At 44.8% G+C, this 24,078-nt stretch overlaps 1 protein-coding gene across 2 annotated transcripts; it reads left to right on the top strand.

Moving 5' to 3' along the window:
* Positions 1 to 3,714: 3,714 nt before the first annotated feature.
* On the top strand, positions 3,715 to 23,453 carry LOC121539084 (DDB1- and CUL4-associated factor 5). 2 transcript variants are annotated; one of them, XM_041847325.2, is made up of 10 exons: positions 3,715 to 4,164; positions 4,825 to 4,971; positions 6,513 to 6,549; positions 7,213 to 7,352; positions 8,562 to 8,691; positions 13,847 to 14,060; positions 17,152 to 17,218; positions 17,344 to 17,471; positions 20,921 to 21,067; positions 21,220 to 23,453. In XM_041847325.2, the coding sequence occupies exons 1-10, from the start codon at positions 3,957 to 3,959 to the stop codon at positions 22,507 to 22,509; spliced, it is 2,508 nt and encodes an 835-aa protein (XP_041703259.1). In that variant the 5' UTR covers positions 3,715 to 3,956; the 3' UTR covers positions 22,510 to 23,453. The 2 variants fall into 2 exon arrangements, with proteins under 2 accessions (XP_041703259.1, XP_041703258.1); XM_041847324.2 differs by having other exon boundaries at positions 21,211 to 23,453.
* The last annotated feature ends 625 nt before the right edge of the window (positions 23,454 to 24,078 follow it).

The following is a 24,078-nucleotide window of genomic DNA, read 5'->3' as shown; positions in this document are numbered from 1 at the left end:
TAGTCGCCACTGAGACCCTCTGAACCAATCGGATGTAGCCGGCCACTGAGACCCTCTGCACCAATCGGATGTAGCCGGCCACTGAGACCCTCTGCACCAATCGGATGTAGCCGCCACTGAGACCCTCTGCACCAATCGGATGTAGTCGGCCACTGAGACCCTCTGCACCAATCGGATGTAGCCGGCCACTGAGACCCTCTGCACCAATCGGATGTAGCCGGCCACTGAGACCCTCTGAACCAATCGGATGTAGCCGGCCACTGAGACCCTCTGCACCAATCGGATGTAGCCGGCCACTGAGACCCTCTGCACCAATCGGATGTAGCCGGCCACTGAGACCCTCTGCACCAATCGGATGTAGTCGGCCACTGAGACCCTCTGCACCAATCGGATGTAGCCGGCCACTGAGACCCTCTGCACCAATCGGATGTAGCGGCCACTGAGACCCTCTGCACCAATCGGATGTAGCCGCCACTGAGACCCTCTGCACCAATCGGATGTAGCCGGCCACTGAGACCCTCTGCACCAATCGGATGTAGTCGGCCTCTGAGACCCTCTGCACCAATCGGATGTAGCCGGCCACTGAGACCCTCTGCACCAATCGGATGTAGCCGGCCACTGAGACCCTCTGCACCAATCGGATGTAGCCGGCTACTGAGACCCTCTGCACCAATCGGAAAACTGAAATGTGCAATAGAATTAGCCTGAAGTCCTGTTTTGTGCTAATATTCCACTCCTTGTACTCCGTGTCATATGTTTGGCAATCACAAGGAGTGGCAAGGAGTGGAATGATGGCACAAACAGACAGGTACCCAGGCTACAATATACTATATACGTCCTGTACATCCAATCAATTATATGTAAATGCGATTCATAATTGAGATGGAACTGACCCTGCAATGACTATAGGTTTATGCATATCTCTCACTCTATCCTGTCCCCTCTCTCTCTCTCTCTCTCTCTTTCCCTCTCCCCCTCTCTCTTTCCCTCTCCCCTCTCTCTCTCTCTCCCCCCTCTCTCTCTCCCCCTCTCCCCTCTCTCTTTCCCTCTCCCCCTCTCTCTTTCCCTCTCCCCCTCTCTCTTTCCCTCTCCCCCTCTCGCTCTCTTTCCCTCTCACCCTCTCTCTCTCTTTCCCTCTCCCCCCCTCTTTCCCTCTCCCCCTCTTTCTTTCTTTCCCTCTCCCCCTCTCTCTCTCTCCCCCTCTCTCTTTCTCTCTCCCACTCTTTCCCTCTCCCCCTCTCTTTCTCTCCCTCTCTCTTTCTCTCTCCCACTCTATCTCTCCCTCATTCCATCCATCATTGTACCCTATCCTGTTTCTCACAACAAGCACAACAACACTCCTGTCGACACTCCACACACCTTCTGTCAGAATACTAGACATACATTTCCACTTCAACCCACTCATTACCAGAGGCATGTATTTAGAAAGCTGGGACATTGAGGTTTCTGCATTATGATTCATTTTACATGACAGTACAACATTAAATGGCAGCCATGTTAAGCTCCCCATTAACATTAAACGGGGCATATTTAAACAAATGCTATGTCACTGAATGTCTAGAATTAGAACAATATTCAACATTCTAAAAGTTGTCCCAACTCTCTACATATATGTCTCTGGTCATTACCTGCTCTGTATGATTATATTATACTACTACTTCATGATGTTAGAGGTGAACGTATACATTGAACAAACCTTAATGTAAAGCACTTTTTAAATGTTTAGGTCCATTATGGATGGTCAGGGTTTTTAACCGCCCCGCCCCGCCCCGCCTTCCAACCTGGGTCATATTCACTAGACACTAAATAGAATGGGGCGGGACTATCTGAACTTGTCTAATAAGAAACCCTTATTTTCGTCGCAAAATGTTTTGCTACAATGTGCCACTAATGAATACACCCCTGATGCCAACTAGCTGCAGCTCACAAAGGCACACAGAGAGGCATTGTAATCTGTCATATTTCTGAGCTGACGGCACATAAATTATAATCATATGGGAAATGTATTAATGCGTGCATTAAGCCATACAGTAAAACTGCACTGTGTTAATGCGTGCATTAAGCCATACAGTAAAACTGCACTGTGTTAATGCATGAGATGAGATCATCCTTATTTTGTTTGATCTCTCAGATGTCTCCTTGTAAACCACTGGTACTATTAAAATACTAATCTAAAATGCTTCTAAACAGTCGGCCTCCATAACATTACAGAAGGTAAGGTAAAGAAGCTTTAAACTGTAGCAACCAAATAGGCATTATTGCATTATTTATTGAAGTATCATTGACCACTCCTTATGTAAACATTGTACTAGTTAGTACAGTCTTTCCATTGGAGGTGATACATACCCCATAACAACACTGTGAAATACATTGTAGCCTACTATTTCATTGTGTTTCTGAAAAGTGAACCATTACCAAGATGATTTCTTCTTGATATGCAGTGCCTCGATTGCACACATTTTAGATACATTTATGAGATAGTTACCCAAACGAAATAACTATTTAGTAGTTTGATGCCATTCTAGCCAAGTTGATGTTCTCTGCCTATCAGCTGAATGGAGATCTCTGCAGCGTTCCCCACCCTACCCTACCCTACCCTACCCTGCTCACTATACCAGGGGGTGAAATGTGTTATTCCAAATAGCCTACTATTACTCCTTTGGTATATATATGGAGTACAAATGGTACTCTGTTCCCTTCATAGTGCACTACTTTTGCCAAGAGCCCTAGGGGTACTATAAAAGGAAAAGGGTTCAATTTGGGACGCACTAGCCCTTGATCATGACTCTCAGTTCCATTAGTTTACACATAAGTCATTGGATGAAGGATTCTTCTGTAGGGGGGCAGTTTTGTTAAGAGCTCCAACGCTCGGTCTGAACATTAACACGCTTGCGGTGCGGTTTTGGAAGCATACGGACCTTATCTTTCATATCAGCGAGAAATAATAGTCAAAAAAATGAAAAGTTAAATTGATAAATAACCTGTGTATAACAGAAGAAGGCCACTAGAAATGTGTTGTCGTGGCACCTTTGATAAAGCTGGTTAAAACAGTGTACAGTAAGTAGATGGATTTATGTTTCTAGAACCGTACCGCAATTGAGAATCGATTCACGTTTAGATGGAGTATCTGGCTGTTTTGGCTTCCAGGGCCAGTCTACCTCTGAAAAGAGTTACGGTAGGCTCCTTAAGAGTACATCTTGGGCTAGGATGCAGACATGCTCACTCACTGGGGTAAATTTGCTTTGTGAAGCCTGGAAGGCTTTTTTAAAAGTTGAACTGGCAACTTGTAGTTCTTTCCTCAACAAGGAGATAAGTATTTTAAGTTCTGTGCTATAAATATATCCCGTTTATCTTCGAAAAGTGGATTGTAATGAATGGGGGGTTCCCTTATTAAAATAATATGTAGCCAATTGTTTAAAAAAAAAAAGACTACCACTGTAATCCTAATGTTGGGGATAATAAAACTAGACACTAAAATGCCTGATTTTGATTGACTTATTTAATGTGATGTGAATCTTGTTTTGTTATTTGTTTGTTTTTTTGGTGCAAATTTCAAGTGACAGCTAGCCTAAATGTTATTATGGTGAGGTAAATTTGCCAAATGTGAGACCATAACACACTTTGTACAATGCATGGTGCAAATTCAAATTATGGGGGAGGCTAACTGATTGATTTTGAGGGGTCAGCTGGTGTTTGTGCCAGGCAGATCGAGGAGCTTGCAGCAGAGCAGGAAGCGACTGCTACAGAGCCGGGGCGCAGCAATCAACGACGACATCAACAACAGCACTGCGCTCGGGAATATCTTCCTTCACCATCATGTAGCTTTTAGAGACAGGCCTATTGCAGATAGAAACTTCTATAATAGCTAGTAAAATAGCGGATGTGCATTGTGCACAAGTTGATGAGGAATCGCAAGCTAGCTGGCTGGCTAGGCTAGCTAACTGCTCCAGGAAAAAATGAAGGAGGTGAAGGGTTGCGGTATGCGGTCCTCTGTGGGCTTTCTGTCCCAGAGAAGGCTTTTCGGGGACCCGCTGATGAAGGAAGAATTCCAGAGGCTTCGGTTGGCAGGATGCACAAGCCTTTACAAGAAAGATATGCTGGGACATTTCGGGTGTGTAAACGCCATAGAGTTTTCCAACAATGGAGGGGAGTACCTTGTGTCGGGTAAGTTTGTAGCTCTAGATCATCCCTAGTTAGCATAGTTGCTAACCTAGCAGCTAGTGTGTTGTTGACACATTTCAGCTAACTAGCTAAGCTTGCACGTCAGATTGCAAGCTTAGTTGGCTGGTCGAGCCAGCATATGCACATTTGGCTCCCTGTTCATCTATTGCCAAACTGAAAGTTGTTAATTAGGAGCAAGAAAACGCTGAAATGTGCAGGTCAGGTTTTTACATAGGTTTGGTTAGTTAGGTTAAATCATTTTGGCTATCTAGGTTAGCATGCTAGCCAGCAGACACAACTAGCTAGCTACACAGTTCTACATTTCCTGCCCCTTCCTTTTGAAATAGGCTGACATTGGGTACCGGTAGGTAACTAGTTATGGTTTTAATAACGTTATGCAGTTGGCTAACTATGCAACTTTTAACCAGTCCCTTCCCCATTCCAGTTTTGGTGTAGTATAGGTGAGTTTGGATTTAGAAGAGCAATGGTTCTGGTGTGTTTCACAGCTGGTGGGCCTTGCAAGCAGAGTAAGTCCTCAGAGTGGAGTAGAACAACTTGGCCTGTGTTTACAATGTCTTGTCTGTCCACCCATCTCTATCTCTCTCTGTTTTCTTTTCGCGCTCTCTCTCTCTGTCTTTCTCTCTCCCTCCTTCCCTGCCACAGGAGGGGATGACCGCAGGGTGCTGCTATGGAACATGGAGAGAGCACTTCATGCCCGCTCAGCCAAGCCTCTCAAACTGAAGGGAGAACACCTCTCCAACATCTTCTGCCTGGCCTTCGACAGCACCAACAAGAGGGTGTTCTCTGGGGGTAAGAGGACAGACCATCGCCCATCAATCTATCATTTAATCAGTTTCATTAGTTAACACAGAGTGGGACTTAGGGGGTGCGGTCGCTGACGTATTTTTTTTTTTAGAGGCCCTCCTGTTGGCTGCAGAGGTAACATTTCCAATTTTAAAGCAAATTTCCTGCAATTCTACACATTTCCCCATGGTTTAGGCTATCTGAGTGACTCAAACAGTATAACAAAATCAATGGGGGCCCCATGCCATGACAAAAATACTCCTGATTGCATCATTTTTGGAATTTTTGTTTCTACCTGACTGTCTACCTTTTTTGGGGGGTAATTGTTAGTTCTCAAATATCTTGCAAAAAAATATATAGGTCGATTTATCTTTTCTGCATACTTTATATCTGGTTTTAGTTGGTTTAAGTTCACACTGAAAACGTTTTTCCATCCCAACAATTATTTACCCCATCCCCCCCCCCAAAAAAAAATGTACATAGGCAGCCCGAAAAAATATTTAGGCCGCTCACCCAATACTTTTTCCATGCAGAAGAAACCCTGGACTTGAGTGAATAGATCAAGACTATCTGTGGGTGGTGGCTACTAGCCGCTCACCCAACACCGCTCACCCAATCGGTTTGTGCCATCTTGCCTACTTCTTGTCACTCTTGAGAAGGCAGCATTTTAAGGAACCTTGGGATTGGGACACACCAATGTTAACGTCCTTCCTCAAAAGGCAGCATTCTTGTCGATTGGGACACAGCCATTGTCATGCCAAACATTGACCTGCACATTTTATTATTATATTAATAATAATACATTATTATTTTATGAAATATTTTTATTTTATTAGATTTTTATTTATTTATTTTTTGTCATATAGCAGACGCTCTTATCCAGAGCGACTTACAGGAGCAATTAGGGTTAAGTGCCTTGCTCAAGGGCACACCGACAGATTTTTCACCTAGTCGGCTCGGGGATTAGAACCAGCGACCTTTCGGTTACTGGCACTACGCTCTTACCCACTAAGCTACCTGCCGCCCTGTTTGGCATAACAATGACATATGATTTGGCAAGATGGCACAAACAGATCTGTGTCTAGGCCAGGTGGCCGCTACTGGCTATCTTGGGTTAGTGGTTCACTTCACAGTGATCTGTAGAGGGCTTGAGTTACTTGACCTCAGCTGTTTATAGAAATAGATATGTTATGTTCAGAAACCCCCATTAGAATTGATGGCTAACACCACGCATAACAAATTCAAAAGCTGTGCTTAATAGTTTGTCTTAACCAGAAGTTTTTATATATTTGTTGTGTATCAGTAATGTCACAAATACTGCAATGAAAAACATGCAGTTGTTGACGTAAGTATGTGCTTAACACTATGCATCGCTTATCAATGTGTTTATCTATGAGTTGTGGATGTGTCATGCAGTCGTTCCTCACATAGGTACCCTAATACCCTTGAAATATAGTGTTTTCTATTGGGGTTAGATTTGGCAAGTGCTACCTTTTTTTTTTGTTTGTTTCATGTTTATTTGTTGTCTCTTGTCTTGTTTTTAAAAGGCAACGATGAACAGGTCATCCTTCATGATGTAGAGCGGTGAGTAGGATTATTCATCTTCATCCAATCATCGTCATCGTCAGCTGCGATGTTGTACTTATTGACTGACTTAGGCCCGTCGCTTCTTTAGGCTCGAAGGACGTTGACCACTCCTCTTCGTCACTGTCTGTTCTGTGCAGTCTTCTCCAGCTCGTTCCAGCCTATGCCGGTTCTCCTTGTATCTGCCACAAGGCTCCCCGCAATGTTTACTCTGTCTGAAATACTCCTCAGCACGGGTTGGGCTCAATTCTATTTTAATTACAGTCAATTCTGGAAGTACACTGAAATTCTAATTCTCTTCAATGCATTCCCAATTAGAAAAATTTGGAATTTGGTTTACTTTGTGAATTGAAATGGTATTGACCCCCGACCCAGCTCCTCATGCATTTAGCTGCGGGTTAATGTATTATTCACAAATGATATGCTTTTGAAATTACAACCCTGTCTCTATCAGCGACACATTTATGCAAACACCTGTACCAATAGCATAGTACTTATAATTCATGCCCAATACATTTCTTAATTCTAAGTGGTATGCTAGTATTAATATATGGACATTGGAACATAGTCTTTTAAAAATAGAGATGTCTTGTTGCAGAGGTAAGACCTCTTGTTTTTATAAACCAAACAACATTTAAATACAGCTGTATTCTGTTCCTCCAGGGGTGAGACTCTGAACGTGTTCCTCCATGATGATGCGGTGTACGGCCTGTCAGTCAGCCCCGTTAACGACAACGTGTTCGCCAGCTCCTCTGACGACGGACGGGTCCTCATCTGGGACACGCGGGAGCCGCCACACGGAGGTACCTAACATACATACATTCATGCATACATACATACATACACTACCAGTCAAAAGTTTGGACACACCTACTCATTCAAGGGTTTTTCTTTATTTTTACTATTTTCTACGTTGTAGAATAATAGTGAAGACATCAAAACTATGAAATAACACATATGGAATCATGTATTAACCCCCCAAAAAGTGTTAAACAAATCAAAATATATTTTTTTATTTGAGGTTCTTCAAATAGCCTAACTTTGCCTTGATGACAGCTTTGCACACTCTTGGCATTCTCTCAACCAGCTTCATGTGGTAGTCACCAGGAATGCATTTCACAGTACACGTATGTATGCATGCATACACACGTAATTTACCCTACTCCATTTACATGTGTGTGCAAATTACTTTCAGACTAACGAGTTCATCTTGGAGCAGTGGTGTTTTAAACATTGAGGGCCTGGGCTGGTTTCCCACTTAACATGGTGATACCAAGAAATAAGCTACACAATGCGTTCAAGGGGATTGGGCTAAGTGTTTCTGCACAGATCCTTGCTCAGGCCTATCATCTCAAACAAACCGACAAACTCTGCCCTACTAACCCACTTTCATATGGGTACAAATGACCTTCAGATTAACCTGTTAATCTCGAAGCAGACAGACAGACAGTCTGTGTTTTGAAACGATCAGGGCAGGTTTCCTGTACAACCCAGATTAACCTACCCCTGGACTAGAAAGCATGCCCAATGGGAGACTCCATTGAGATGGTTTTTAGTCCAGGAATAGGTTTAATCTGGGTCCGGGAAACCAGCTCTCAAATTAAAGTAATCTGGGGGTCTGTAAACCCAGGTATTTCTTAGACACAGATTAAGACTATTCCTGTATTCATTGTAGCTCCTTGACTGGTAGGCCTCTATATCGGTTTCAGGAGACTTGATCAACATATTGCATTAGGCTTCCTCCCATCAATAACCGTTAGATGAAACATTTGATTGAAGTTTGTGCTTCAAAAACAAAATCTTACCATACATAATGTAATCTGTCCCTCTGTGTTCTAGAGCCCTTCTGTCATTGACTGAATATTTACAACAGCAGACAGTTTTCAGAGTATTACTGTATATAAAGCTATCATTTCAGTGTATTACAGTATATGAAACATGCAATAGGCCTCCCCCCCCCTGATCAATAAACATGTCATCTGAGTTAAATGTCCTTCCCCTGTGTGTTTCAGAGCCCTTCTGTCTGGCCAATTACCCGTCAGCCTTCCACAGCGTGATGTTCAACCCCGCAGAGCCCCGACTGCTGGCCACAGCCAACTCCAAGGAGGGGGTGGGGCTTTGGGACATCCGCAAACCTCGCACGTGAGACAACATGGACGCCGTTAACTGTCACTATTAGAACTTCAGAACCTAAATACATTTTAAATTTTTAACACTCTTCACTCTTAGAACTTTCAGGCCGTAATCCAGCATCTGTCTGACCCAATTTGTCCACCAGAGGGCACTTTTGTTTTATTATTAAATCGTTGCTTCTAGTGTTGCACGGTATACCGGGACCACTGTAATATCATGGTGCCAAAAACGTCATGATACTTATGATACCAACGTTTTAGAATATCCTAGTACCGTTTCATATGATACTACTGACTTTTTCAGCCCTACCGATCTAAAGAACCTGCTGGCGCCTGTTAATAAAATGTTTATAGTCAGTTTTGTTTATCAATTTAATTTAAGCGAACAGTCACTAGTCTCCTTGTATGAGCAGGTCCAATAATATCCACTTCACTTCCATGCGCATATCACGTGTGGCAGCTGTAATCAGCCAGCTGCATCCCCTACCAGACCTCACTCACCTGCTTCTCTCTGAGTCTGTTCTTCACGGAGCTTTTCCTCCGTCAGTAAAAATAATAATATATAATTTAGTCATGATAGGGAGCGGGGATCCAGACCAAGACCCTGATGAGTCTTCTGTTGCTAGATTTGTACATGTGTTACATTGGCAATGTTAATACATTGTATGATTTCATCGCCTGTTATAACCAAGAGCACAGACCAGTCTGAGTAGATTTTGAAAGTTCACTGTCATGTAGCCTCTGAGTGCCAGAGAGGGGAGATGGAGCACCGCTCGCAGCTTTACAGCAAAGAAAACGGCTCTTCTCTAACCTAAACGGTTCAATAAATATTGTAATTTAAATTTTAATATGACCCATATTACCGGGGGATTCGCGCGCATTTGATATAATTTCACAAACCATGTCGGGGGCCGTTTTTAAACTGTTACCTAGCTAGCTAACAACCTGGTGACTTGACGGTAGGTCAAGGCTAATTTGATTTGACCAGGAAGTAAGGACAAGGATCTGCTACTCATGAAATGTGCTCCAAAAGGTTGGATTCATACAGGCCTAATGGAAGACTAACTACAGTACCGGTCAAAGGTTTTGACATTCAGGGTTTTTCTTTATTTTTACTATTTTCTACATTGTAGAATAATAGTGAAGACATCAAAGCTATGAAATAACACATTTGGAATCATGTAGGAACCAAAAAAGTGTTAAACAAATCAAAATATATTTTATATTTGAGATTCTTCAAAGTAGCCACCCTTTGCCTTGATGACAGCTTTGCATGCTCTTGGCATTCTCTCAACCAGCTTCATGAGGTAGTCACCTGGAATGCATTTCAATTAACAGGTGTGCCTTCTTAAAAGTTCATTTGTGGAATTTCTTTCCTTCTTAACGCGTTTGAGTCAATCAGTTGTGTTGTGACAAGGTAGGGGTGGTATACAGAAGATAGCCCTATTTGGTAAAAGACCAAGTCCATATTATGGCAAGAACAGCTCAAATAAGCAAAGAGAAACGACAGTCCATCATTACTTTAAGACATGGTCAGTCAATACGGACAATTTAAAGAACTTTGAAAGTTTCTTCAAGTGCAGTCGCAAAAACAATCAAGCGCTGTGATGAAACTGGCTCTCATGAGGACCGCCACAGGAAAGGAAGACCCAGAGTTACCTCTGCTGCAGAGGATAAGTTCATTCGAGTTACCAGCCTCCGAAATTGCAGCCCAAATAAATGCTTCAGAGTTCAAGTCACAGACACATCTCAACATCAACTGTTCAGAGGTGACTGTGTGAATCAGGCCTTCATGGTTGAATTGCTGCAATGAAACAACTACTAAAGGACACCAATAATAATAAGATACTTACTTGGACCAAGAAACACGAGCAATGGACATTAGACCGGTGGAAATCTGTCCTTTGGTCTGATGAGTCCAAATTTTAGATTTTTGGTTCCAACCGCCGTGTCTTTGTGAGACGCATAGTAGGTGAACGGAATATCTCCGCATGTGTGGTTCCCTCCCTGAAGCATGGAGGAGGAGGTGTTGGGGTGCTTTGCTGTTGACACTGTCCGTGATTTATTTAGAATTCAAGGCACACTTAACCAGCATGGCTACCACAGCATTCTGCAGTGATACGCCATCCCATCTGGTTTGTGCTTAGTGGGACTATCATTTGTTTTTCAACAGGACAATGACCCAACACACCTCCAGGCTGTGTAAGGGCTATTTGACCAAGGAGAGTGATGGAGTGCTGCATCAGATGACCTGGCCTCCACAATCCCCCGACCTCAACCCAATTGAGATGGTTTGGGATGAGTCGGACCGCAGAGTGAAGGAAAAGCAGCCAACAAGTGCTCAGCATATGTGGGAACTCCTTCAAGACTGTTGGAAAAAGCATTCCTCATGAAGCTGGTTGAGAGAATGCCAAGAGTGTGCAAAGCTGTCGTCAAGGCAAAGGGTGGCTACTTTGAAGAATCTCATATTTTGATTTGTTAAACAATTTCCTGGGTACTACATGATTCCATGTGTGTTATTTCATAGTTTTGATGTCTTCACTATTATTCTACAATGTAGAAAATAGTAAAAAATAAAGAAAAACCCTTGAATGAGTAGGTGTGTCAAAAATATGTATTACTGGTGCTCCTTAAATTCTGTTAGGTGCCTAACGTTTTTGAAGTTGGAGGAGTGTGTGTGTGTGTGTTTGTGTTTGAGAGTGACGGAGACAGAGAGGGAGGGGAGAGTGTGTGTCTGTGTTAACTGAACAGTAAAGAAGGTTTCATGCAGTGTTTTCCCCTTACTGACACAATGACATGCAGATCATTATGCATGTACAGTGAGCTCCATAATTCACTGGACAGTGACCATTCTTTTGTTATTTTGGTTCTGTACTCAAGCACTTTGAGTTTGAAAGGATACAATGACAATGAGGGTGAAGTGCAGACTGTCAGCTTTAATTTGAGGGTATTTTCATACATATCGGATGAACCGTTTACGAATTATAGAAGCTTTTGTACATGGTCCCCCCCATTTTCGGGCATCAAAAATCATTGGACAGTTTAACATAATGTAGAATAAAGTAATCATTGTTAATATTTGGTCGCATATCCTTTGCATGCAATGACTGCTTGAAGTCTGCGATGCATCGCCATATACCAGACGCTGGGTATCTTCCCTGTTGATGCTCTGCCAGGCCTGTACTGCAGCCATCTTCAGTTCCTGCTTGTTTCGGGGACTTATTGCCTTAAGTCTCCTCTTCAGCATGTAAAATGCATGTTCAATTGGATTCAGATCTGGTGATTGACTCGGCCAGTCAAGGTTTTTCCACTTTTTGGCCATCAAAAACCCCTTTGTTGCTCTAGCAGTATGTTTAGGGTCATTGTCTTGTTGCGTGATTAAGTGCCGTCCAATGAGTTTGGAGGCATTTGGTTTTATCTGAGCAGATAAAATATTTCTGTAGACTTCAGAATTCATTGTTCTACTTCTGTCTGCAGTCACATCATCGATGAAGACAAGTGAGCCTGTTCCACTGGCAGCCATACAGGCCCAAGCCATAACACCCCCTCCACCATGTTTCATGGATGAGGTGGTATGCTTTGGATCATGGGCATTTCTTTTTTTTCTCCACACTTTTGTCTTTCCATCACTCTGGTACATGTTAATCTTTGTCTCATCTGTCCACAATATTTTTTTCCAGAACTCTTGGGGTTCTTTTAGGTGCTTTTTAGCAAACTGTAATCTTGCCTTTCTGTTCTTCAGGCTTATCAGTGGTTTGCATCTTGTAGTGTACCCTCTGTAGTCCTGCTGGTGTAGTCTTCTACGTATGGTAGACTTTGACACATCTACACCTGCATCCAGGAGAGTGTTTTTGATCTGTTGGGCTGTTATCAGGGGTTTTTTCTTCACCATAGAGAGTATTCTCCGGTCATCCACTACAGTGGTCTTCCTCTGTCTACCGGGTCTTTTGACATAATTGAGTTCACCGGTTGTTTTTTTCTTGTTAATGATGAACAAAACTGTTGACTTGGGCATGGCCAGGGTTTTTGCAATGTTCCTGAATGATTGATTTTCATTTCTGAGCCTTATGACGGCCAACTTCATTTGCATCGACACTGCTGTCTTCCTCATGTTGTCACACCCCAATAACAACCTCCAAAGGCAATAGCAACGTCTAGAATCATTACTATTCATCAACAGCTCTCCTGCATTCACTAACGACACAAATGAATACACCTGCCTAACGACACACATCTGTGAAGCCAATTTAACAAATACTTGTAGTACCTTAAAATGGGGGGACCATGTACAAAAGGTGCTGTCATTTCTAAACGGTTCATCCGATATGTATGAAAATACCCTCAAATTAAAGCTGACAGTCTGCACTTCACGCTCATTGTCATTGTATCCTTTCAAACTCAAAGTGCTAGAGTACAGAACCAAAATAACAAAACAATGGTCACTGTCCAATGAATTATGGAGCTCACTGTATATTCCTCCAGCCAAATCACAGGTAGGCCTTTGCAAATATGAACAAATCAGCCATTCTTTGCAGCATTCTATTATACACTGAAGGAGTGTGAAGTTAAATTCAATCTGTTGTATTGAGTAGAAGTGTGAATTTCAATGAAAGGTTTTTACTATCTGGGGGGACAGGGTGAACAGGATGCTAGGAAACTGATTTCTTTCCACCGTGGTATCTCGATACTACTCGGTATCATGATACTTGTCCTGGTATCATATCGTTTGTAAAATGTTGGTATCGTGACAACACTAATTGCTTCCATTCCTAGTACAGTGTACAGTCAGCAGCAAGCAGTTTAGCAGTTAAACCGGCGGGCTCCGGTGGCAATAAATTAATAAAACCAAAAGCTTACCTTGACTTGGAAGAGTTCCAGTCTTGGATAGCCATAGCCAGCTAGCTAACATAGCATCCCTCTCTGTTTGCTTCTATTCTGACCATATAACACTGAAACTGCCTCTATATGTAATCAGACTAATTACCCTCCCTTTGTTTTACTGCTCTATCTACGAACTTTATATTATTTATTTATACATTTATCAAGCCCTTTTTACATCAGCAGCTTTCACAAAGTGCTTTAACAGTCTGCCTAGACCCCAAAGAGCAATACTTTTTCCTTTCCTTCCTCTCATTTCTCTTCCTTTCTCTCTCCATCCCTCCCAGTTCTCTGCTGCGGTACGGTGGCAGCATGTCCCTCCAGAGTGCCATGTCGGTGCGTTTCAACAGCACGGGGACCCAGCTCCTGGCGCTGCGGCGCAGGCTACCCCCAGTCCTCTACGAGCTACACTCACGCCTACCCAGCTTCCAGTTCGACAACCAGGGCTACTTCAACTCCTGTACCATGAAGAGCTGCTGCTTCGCTGGAGACGAGGACCAGGTGAGATAGACCCTGTTGTGCGTGGAAAAGCCCAGGAGGGTGGCAGTTTCTGAGATTTGGCTTGGCACCTAAAACCCTTACAAACTTTTACAGATGCACAATTGAGAGCATCCTGTCGGGCTGTATCACCGCCTGATACGGCAACTGCACCACCCTCTGGAGAGCCCTGCGGTTGCGGGCGGTGCAGTTGCCGTATCGGGCGTTGATACAGCCCGACAGGATGCTCTTAATTGTGCATCTGTAAAGGTTTGTGGGTTTTAGGTGCCAAGCCTAATTTCTTCAGCCTCCTGAGTATGAAAATGTATGCACTCACTAACTGTAAGTCGCTCTGGATAAGAGCGTCTGCTAAATGACTAAAATGTAAATGTAAAAAAAGAGGCTCTGTTGCGCCTTCTTCGCCACACTGTCTGCGTGGGTGGACCATTTAAGTTTGTTAGTGATGTGTATACCGAGGAACTTTAAGCTTTCCACCTTCTCCACTGCGGTCCCGTCGATGTGGATAGGGGGGTGCACCCTCTGCTGTTTCCTGAAGTCCACGATCATCTTTGTTTTGTTGATGTTGAGTGAGAGGTTATTATCCTGGCACCACACTCTGAGAGCCCTCACCTCCTCCCTGTAGGCGGTCTCGTCATTGTTGGTAATCAAGCCTACTACTGTTGTGTCGTCTGCAAACTTGATGATTGAGTTGGAGGCGTGCTTGGCCACGCAGTCATGGGTGAACAGGGAGAACAGGAGGGGGCTGAGCACGCACCCTTGTGGGGCCCCAGTGTTGAGGATCAGCGAAGTGGAGATGTTGTTTCCTACCATCACCACCTTAGTTCAGTTACCTTTGCTTTCTTGGGTACAGGAACAATGGGGGCCATCTTGAAGCATGTGGGGACAGCAGACTGGGATAGAGAGAGATTGAATATGTCCGTAAACACACCAGCCAGCTGGTCTGCACATGCTCTGAGGACGCGGCTAGGGATGCCGTCTGGGCCGGCAGCCTTGCGGGGGTTAACATGCTTAAATGTCTTAATCACGTCGGCCACGGAGAAGGAGAGGCCACAGTCCTTGGTAGTGGGCCTCGTCAGTGGTACTGTGTTATCCTCACAGTGGCCGAAGAAGGTGTTTAGCTTGTCTTGAAGCGAGACGTCGGTGTCGGCAACGTGGCTGGTTTTCTTTTTGTAGTCCGTGTTTGTCTGTAGACCCTGCCACATACGTCTCGTGTCTGAGCCGTTGAATTGTGACTCCACTCTGTCTCTATACTGACGTTTTGCCAGTTTGATTGCCTTACGGAGGGAATAACTACACTGTTTGTATTCTGCCATATTCCCAGTCACCTTGCCATGGTTAAATGCGGTGGTTCGCGCTTTCAATTTTGTGTGAATGAAATTGGATGTTATGAGCCCATGTCGATGCTTTTTTTTGTGTGTAATACCCCTTTAATTGTGCATTTTAAGAGAGGGGTCTAGCAATGATGTCATGACAGAGTTAGCAAAACAATGATGTCATGACAGAGTTAGCAAAACAAATGCCCACCCGATTGATACAAATAATCATGACATCATTCTGCCAGGTAAGCCTACTTTGCAGTTAACAGTTAATTGAGAAGGTTTTGGGGAAAGTCTTTGTCTACCCACACCACAATACCGTTATCATTATCGACGTGAACAGTAGACAAACGCACGCACGACAAAGACCTACAGGGGGCAGTATTGGCAGATGTTTGGCTTTTTAAGCCAATTGTGGCTAACTAGGGGTGGGATAATGTCTGTGGATTTGATTGGATAGTAGCCGGGAGCATGAGGTGTCTGATAAACTGTGAGATTTTTGTTTTGACAGTTTGCGGTGGAACTCGTGAAAAATACATGCACTTTCAGAATTTATTGGCAAACCTACTCCTAATTGGGCTGCGAGCTACTCGACCTGTTGGAGACCCCTACCCTAGTGAGACAGATGTTGTGTCATTAAAAAATATATACATATATCTCTTCTGGCTTGGTTTGGCGCGTAGTTGTCTGGCACCAGATGGCAAACACATTTCTGCTCAGTGTGTTTTGTAGAAGTTACACCCATTTTTGTAGAAGTTTCTTCCCTCGGAGAAGAGATTTGTCATAAATAAGTCTGTCTACTGTACTGTACTGAACATGTTGCTTGTTTTACACTGAGGTTCGAGGCCCCTATTCATAAAGCGTCGGGAGTGCTGCTGACCTAGGATCAGGTCCTGTACCTCTAATCTTATTCATGATGAGCTAAAAGACAAAACTGAACTGATTTCAATTTTATGCTTGATCCTAAAATGTGGTCGAAGGCGCCGTGTAGATGGTGTGTCGCAATTGCGGAGCCTCCGGAGGCACGCAGAGGCCAAATTGAGCTCCATACCACATCGCCCTGCGCCTCTCATGTTGTAACAATGCGGAAGACATGATTGGTTGATGGTAGGCGGGGGGCGGGAGGTCCTGTATAAAACACAAACTCACTTCCTTGACAACAGCTCTGCGTTGCTCGGCGAAGCGCAGGAAGTATGAATGCCCTGACTTCTGCTGAGGCCCTATCAACGGAAATGCTGCACGGCCAATGCAGACGTCGGATTGATCAATGCGGCGCCTTTCACTCCAATGCTTTATGAATATAGGCCCTTGACTCAAAAAGGACTGGGCCTGATGTTTGAGTTTCTGTTGTCCTGTCTGACTATGGGTTTCGTCCCAAATGGAACCCTATTCCCTATATAGTGAACTATTTTTTAAAAACCGATATGGTGCCATTTGGGATGCACACTATGCCTTTTCTGAAATGGAGTAATCACCTCTTTCTTTTAGGGATCCTAAGGAATTGTAGATGTTTCCCTGACTATCTAGCCAACTTTTTGTTTTGGTGATTATTGTGTGGTATCAACCTCCTCTTTTTATCAAGAAGGGGCAGAGAATATGACCTAATAGTTGTTTGCTACACCATGATGTGTTTTATTGCCGAGGACAAAATGGCACCCTATTCCCGATGTAGTGCACTACTTTTTCACCAGGGCTCTGGTCAAAAGTAGTGCGCTACATAGGGAATAGGGTGCTATTGGGGTTGAGCTGTCTTAATCTCTGCTGTCCTCCTCCTCCAGTACATCTTGTCGGGATCTGATGACTTCAACCTTTATATGTGGAGAATCCCAAAGGATCCTGAAGCAGGTAAGAGAGGGTGTGTGGGTGGTTGTTTCTGTATTGTTTGTCAATCTTCTGTGTGTGTTTCTTATCGGTGTGTCAATCTGTGTCACAGATTATAATCTCTCCCTTATTCCGCCCTGCTCCCCCAGGAGGCCCGGGTCGTGTGGTGAACGGAGCGTTCATGGTCCTGAAGGGTCACCGCTCCATCGTGAACCAGGTCCGGTTCAACCCCAGCACCTATATGATCTGCTCCTCCGGGGTCGAGAAGGTCATCAAGGTACGTTTAGTGATGTCATCATCAGTGACATCTCCCATTTTCATCGTCGTGATGCGTGCATGTCAATTCATTATTATGTCATGATTTGATTTTCATCACTCCATGGTTGAATTTCGTCACTCAAGGTACGTGACGACATTGAGTTTTTATCACAATTTTACATAATCATTTATAACAGTTAAGGTGTGGGTGTGTGACTTCAAATCAAATTGTATTGGCCACATGCGCCGAATACAACAGGTGTAGACATTACAGTGAAATGCTTACTTACAGCCCTTAACCAACAGTGCATTTATTTTTAATAAAAAAGTAAAATAAAACAACAACAAAAAAGTGTTGAGAAAAAAAAGAGCAGAAGTAAAATAAAATAACAGTAGGGAGGCTATATATACAGGGGGGTACCGGTGCAGAGTCAATGTGCGGGGGCACCGGCTAGTTGAGGTAGTTGAGGTAATATGTACATGTGGGTAGAGTTAAAGTGACTATGCATAAATACTTAACAGAGTAGCAGCAGCGTAAAAAGGATGGGGTGGGGGGGCAGTGCAAATAGTCCGGGTAGCCATGATTAGCTGTTCAGGAGTCTTATGGCTTGGGGGTAGAAGCTGTTGAGAAGTCTTTTGGACCTAGACTTGGCACTCCGGTACCGCTTGCCGTGCGGTAGCAGAGAAAACAGTCTATGACTAGGGTGGCTGGAGTCTTTGACAATTTTGAGGGCCTTCCTCTGACACCGCCTGGTATAGAGGTCCTGGATGGCAGGAAGCTTGGCCCCAGTGATGTACTTACAGTTATTTGTAAAATGACTTGGTACGTGATTGATTCATGTCATTACAACCTCATGTGCGTCATGCGTGCATGTCAATACATTGCACGCAATTTAATTTCCTCTCAGTTCAATTGTCTTTGAACTTACTTTTAAAGGGTAGGTAGCATGAGTTTTTATTCACCAAAGTAACAACGTAGTGTGGTCGAAGACATAGTAACTTAGTTGTAGTCACGATGTGGTTGCCTATAACTCCCAAAATAGTTATGTTTTGAAAATATTTATTAACTTATTTTCAGATATCTTCGAAACTACCCAGAATGCACTATTTCTCAACGTCGTATTGAGATTCTGGCTAATCTTAGCCAGCCATGCAGGCTGAGTGTTGGCAGTGGTGAGCTACAATCCACCAATCACGAGGACGTGTGACGTAAACAACCAATCAGATTCCCCACGTGTGTGGACTGCATGATCCTGCTCGGCAGCTGTGACTTCTCCTGCACCGGAAGGCTTGCCTCGGGCTCAAAAGGAAAGTGGAAAATCATTCCTGCCTGCTCTAATATTTTAGTACCTTGTCTGTTCTTCCTCTTTTTTATTTGTTTGGTCAACTTTTCGACCTGTTCTCTAAAGTAGGGTGCCAGAGTTTTTCAACCTTGGCTTAGTGCCAACGCGCTGTTGTGGTGATTTCCGTCTGCCTGGAGTTTTCCTCCGACCGGTGGCTTGTTGACTGTTCCCGTCGTCTCCTGTCCTGCGCCTCCATGCCGCCTCTGGATGAACGCCTCTGGAATCGATCTACTTCAGATTTACCTCGCAAATATATCGCTATTGGGTTAGCTACCCTCACTGACTCTTCCTTGGCTGGTGGAATGGCCTCCCCCTCTGAATCGCCTCCCTCCTTGGCTCCCTCTTTGGGTAGCTAACTCAGCCAGTCTTTACCATTGGATGGGCATCAGCTGTCAATCTGTAAGTCTCCGCTCTCTTGTTGCTTTTTTATCTGCTGGCTATTGTTATTTTGGCTTACTACTTAGCTACGACGACCGTGGTGGTTGGCTAGTTAGCTGGCTAGGCTAGCTAGCAGGCTAAAATGGCTAACGTTAGCTGGCTGGCTAGATTGCTTGCTGGCTAAGATGATAATTTTAACGAACTGGTTAGATGGCATTAGGTAATTCGAAAACGTTGGTTTACTTTAACGTGGCTCAATTTGCTATTAAAGCTGTAAATTAGCTAGCTAGGTGTTGATAACACTTTTTTTTTTTTACATTTGTAGTCATTTAGCAGACGCTCTTATCCAGAGCGACTTACAGTTAGTGAGTACATACATTATTTTGTTTGAGAATAAAAAAATAAAAATCATACCCCCCCTTGGGAATCGAACCCACAACCCTGGCGTTGCAAACGCCATGCTCTACCAACTGAGCTACATCCCTGCCGGCCATTCCCTCCCCTACCCTGGACGACGCTGGGCCAATTGTGCGCCGCCCCATAAGTCTCCCAGTCGCGGCCGGCTACGACAGAGCCTGGATTCGAACCAGGATCTCTAGTGGCACAGCTAGCACTGCGATGCAGTGCCTTAGATCACTGCGCCACTCGGAAGACTCGGGAGACCGAGTGATAACATGCTTACTCTGCAGCGCTACAGGCTGGTAGGGCTAACGTTAGCAGGCTATTTGGATAGCAACCTTGCAAGCTGATTAGCAAATTCATAAAGTATTTTCTTGTAAATACGTTGAAAATTTTATTGAAACCAGTAGTCATGAGTGCATAAGATTTGGTTTAATTTGAAGTTATACGTTTGAAGATATTTATGTTGGAGTTTACATTGTAGGGAATAGGCTGTGTGGATCCTCCATATGACGTCACACCCCGCAAAAAAATAAATAAAAAATTACGGCATGACTTCGGTTTTATGTTAGAACTCGAAAAATGTAAAAGTGAGGTAACTTTGTAGTTTTGATGTGTATTCTAATGGAAGCCCATATGTTACATGTGGTTATGTTAAATGCCACCTACCCTCAAAATATTCACAAACAAAACTTCTAGTTAACACGACAAAGTGGGTGCTCATTCAAAAGTCTCATCAGAATGTCTAATACACTTGATTGTGATCGTCTGGCATGAATGAATTAGCTCTTTTTACTCAAACTCCTGAAAGGTAAAGCCAGCAACATTCTTCTCTAGGTGATTCCCCTATATGGGTCTCCGAGGGCTTGAGGTGAAGACGGATCGAGACAACTCTGTCTCCTCACCACTATCCACTGTCTGTCTCTACCACTCTCCAGCCCAGACAAACGTAGCGGCCTGAGCTTGTGAAAGGAAAAGGATATAGGGTGTTGATTCATCAGAACCTCCGTCCTCCAGGTGTTCCAAAAAGCTGCTGTTATACGTTCTTCCTCGTTCGTTATTCTGCAACGTACCAGAGGTGTGAAAGCTGATACAGGCCCAACCAGGTGTTCAATTTCAACCATGCTCTCCTCCCTCACCCCTTGTTTCTCCCCCCCTGAAACCCCTCCTGTCCTCCTCCTCCCCCTCCCACCCGCTCCCCTCCCTCCCCTCCCACCCGCTCCCCTCTCCCCCTCCCGCTCCCCTCCCTCCCACTCTCTCCCTCCCGCTCCCTCTCCCCCTCCGCTCCCCTCCCCCCTCCCGCTCCCCTCTCCCCCTCCCACCCGCTCCCCTCTCCTCCCTCCCCCAGGCGTGGAGCCCCTACCAGCAGCCGGAGAGTGTGGGAGACCTGGATGGCTGTGTGGAGGATAAATCCAGGAGCCTGTACAGCCATGAGGAATATATCAACCTGGTGCTGAACAGCGGCAGCGGCCTGAGCCACGACTACGTCTCACAGGTAACACCAGGTCACAGTCCCAAATGGCACCCTATTCCCTACACAGCGCACTACCTTTCCCTATATAACGCCCATACAAACACACACACACACACATTTTGGGGGGGATTCATTAAGTACAATTGCATCTTATCTCATCTCAGTCCATCCAGGAGGACCCTCGTATGATGGCCTTCTTTGACTCTCTGGTGCGTCGGGAGATCGAGGGCTGGAGTTCGGACTCGGACAGCGACCTGAGTGAGGGGGCCATCCTGCAGCTCCACGCCAGGGGCCGACGCTCCACGCAGGCTGTAAGAGACAGCTCCGGGGCCCTGGTTGGGACCGGGGTCGCCATGCCTGTACCACCTGCTGCTGCTGCTGTTGCCGCCGACTCAGACCACTCCTCTTCGTCCTCGTTGGCTGCACCCGAGGCATCGGGGGAGGAGCATCCTGAAGGGGTGGAGGCGCTGCAGCCGAGGAGGCGTGGCAGCAGATATCAGCAGTCTGTGTTCTTATTGGATCTGGTGGGAGAGGACTCTGACTCCAGTGGGTTCTGGCCTGACCCCATGCCCCGGCCTCGCTCTCCCAGCCCCCGAGACAACTCCACCCTCTCCAGCCCCACCTCCTCCCCCGCCGGCGCTTCCTCCAGCTCTTCCTCCACCTCCTCCACCAGCTCCGAGGATGAGGAGCTGAGGAGAGCCAGTAGGAGAGAACGTACCGCAGCCCGGAGACGACGCATTCACTTCCCCCGCCGGTCCAGTGGGGGGCGCCCCGAGTCCGCCCAGGCCTTGTACCCCGGTGGGGTCGACTCCTGCTCCTACCCCAAGATCTCCATCGACGAGGCCTCATCCTCCTCTGCATCCTCCACGGATCTGCAGCAGGACCAGGATTCGGTCCAGGTCGGACCCCACAGGAGTGGCTCTAAAACGGGGAGACGCAAGTCTCACACCCTCGCTGCTTCTAGCCCTGCAGTGTCTCTGGACAGCCAGGATGACCGAGCGGAGCAGGAGGGGCTCCTCATTGCCTCCCTTCTGTCTCAAGACGCCCTGCAGCAGAGGACCGAGTCCCGGGCAGGAAGGCGGGGGGGGAGGGGGGCTGCTTTAGAGAGAATGGCTGAGGGCTTGGATAGTCCAGAAGAGGCAGAGGAAGAGGATCATAGTGGCTGGGTCACCCCTCGCTCCAGGCACCACAGCCCTGGGGTGCCGATAGGCTGCAGGGGTCGTCTGGCTCCAGACCTGTTTGAATCCTCAGACTCCGAGGGGGAGAGAGAGACCTTAGCGGTGAAATCAGCAGGCACTAGGACTCTGGTAGAGGAGGGCGGATCATCGTCTCAGAGAGGCCCGGCCCCAGCCCAGGGTGCGCTGAAACGGACTCACCTGGGGTCAAGAGGTCAAGGGTCAGGGGAGGGTTCTGGGGAGGGGTCAGGGGGGTCGGAGACCTCAGAGAAGAAGTTCAAGACATGATGATTACACCTGAGAGGTGTCAGGTGATCATTTGGTTTAGGACAGGTTATGTGTCTCAAATGGCACCCTATTCCATACACTACTTTAGGGCTAAAGTAACCCATAGGGTCCCTGGTCAAAAGTAGTGCACTATATAGGGAATAGGGTGCCATTTGAGGACCCTGAGACTCAACTTAGGGTGGCTTTTCTATGGGTTTTTACAATCCAGTTTCTTGGTTTGACGTCACTCTAAAAAGGGCGGCGGAATTTGCAATTTTGAGACATTGGGCGAGTTTGTTTTGCGTGGCCCCCGGTTGGCGGAGTTGGCACATTTTTAGACCATTCCATTGGTCCTTAAGTGGAATCTCCACCCACCGCCCATTGGGACGTGTATTTTTCTGTGAGCAGGACACAGTGACATCATCACTTTTGCGGTCAAACCACAAAGATGACATTTAATAAAGAAAATATACTAAAATATAAGTAATCATATTGACATTGACAGTAATGGTATTGTTAATTCATTTGCTAGTCATTTAGTCTTAAGGCAGAAATGTTTTTTTTTTTTTTTGATGTTCATGTTTTGAAACAAATACATCAAGTTTTTATTTTAAGAAAACGCCAGGGGGGAGAAAAAAAAGCTCAAATTCCAGGACTAAAGTTTTCAGAAAGCGTATTTGTGTTTCTCTTGGAGTTAGACTTGATTCATTTAGATTTTTCAGTGAGATTCTCTGCTTAGCTTAAAGTTTCAGCGTTTCCATGGTAATCTGGTAGAGCGAACCAACCAGCTGTTTGAGCTGTGCATTAATGAAGATGATTATGATTTGTGTTAAAAGGAGAGATTGTTCTGGTCTCCTTTCCATCCTGACCCAACCCCTCTGTCACCACCAACAGCAACAGCAAATGTATTTTTGTTTGTTTGTTGCTTTCTTCAATTAAAGAATCATTCATTATCTATGATTTCACTGCCATTTCCGAGCCTCTATTCATTCTAAGGAATGTTTATCCATTTTACAATAATGATTAGGGGTGTTCACCAAACCTACGGTCCGGTACATATTGAGGTTTTGGGGTCACGGTTCGTTTCGGTACAGCAGGAAAATATGTAAAAGTAACCCAGGAATAGATAATGAGTCTTATAACATAGGGCCCTATAAAACTGTTTTCAGTTTTGCCTATTTCCGTTTTCTGAGTTTGTTTTCCAGGTTTCAGATTTTTCCCTGTTTTGCAGGTTTTCACTCATCACTTATTTTTATTTGATTTTTTTTAAATAGAAAAACAACTAAATTTGAGCTTTTAAGTCCACAACAATGCTTTAAAGTACATCAGGAGACCATTTGAGGTTCAAAATGTGTGTATATATATACAGTACCAGTCAAAATTTTGGACACTACTCATTCAAGGGTTTTTCTTTATTTTTACTATTTTCTACATTGTAGAATAATAGTGAAGACATCAAAACTATGAAATAACACATATGGAATCCTGTAGTTACCAAACCAAAAAAGTGTTAAACAAATCAAAATATATTTGAGATTATTCAAAGTAGCCACCCTTTGCCTCGATGACAGCTTTGCACACTCTTGGCAT

Source organism: Coregonus clupeaformis, chromosome 25, assembly GCF_020615455.1.
Source record: "Coregonus clupeaformis isolate EN_2021a chromosome 25, ASM2061545v1, whole genome shotgun sequence".
Classification (NCBI taxonomy): Eukaryota; Metazoa; Chordata; class Actinopteri; order Salmoniformes; family Salmonidae; genus Coregonus; species Coregonus clupeaformis.
The sequence above is the reverse complement of the archived record's forward strand: the minus strand, read 5'-3'. Positions and strand labels throughout refer to the sequence as shown.

Bases quoted from the DNA above. Each gene is read 5' to 3' on its own strand.
- LOC121539084 (XM_041847324.2), top strand. From the start codon at position 3,957: ATGAAGGAGGTGAAGGGTTGCGGTATGCGGTCCTCTGTGGGCTTTCTG. The intron at 6,550-7,212 runs GTGAGTAGGATT...CTGTTCCTCCAG, and splicing joins ATCCTTCATGATGTAGAGCG to GGGTGAGACTCTGAACGTGT. The intron at 17,219-17,343 runs GTAAGAGAGGGT...CTGCTCCCCCAG, and splicing joins CCCAAAGGATCCTGAAGCAG to GAGGCCCGGGTCGTGTGGTG.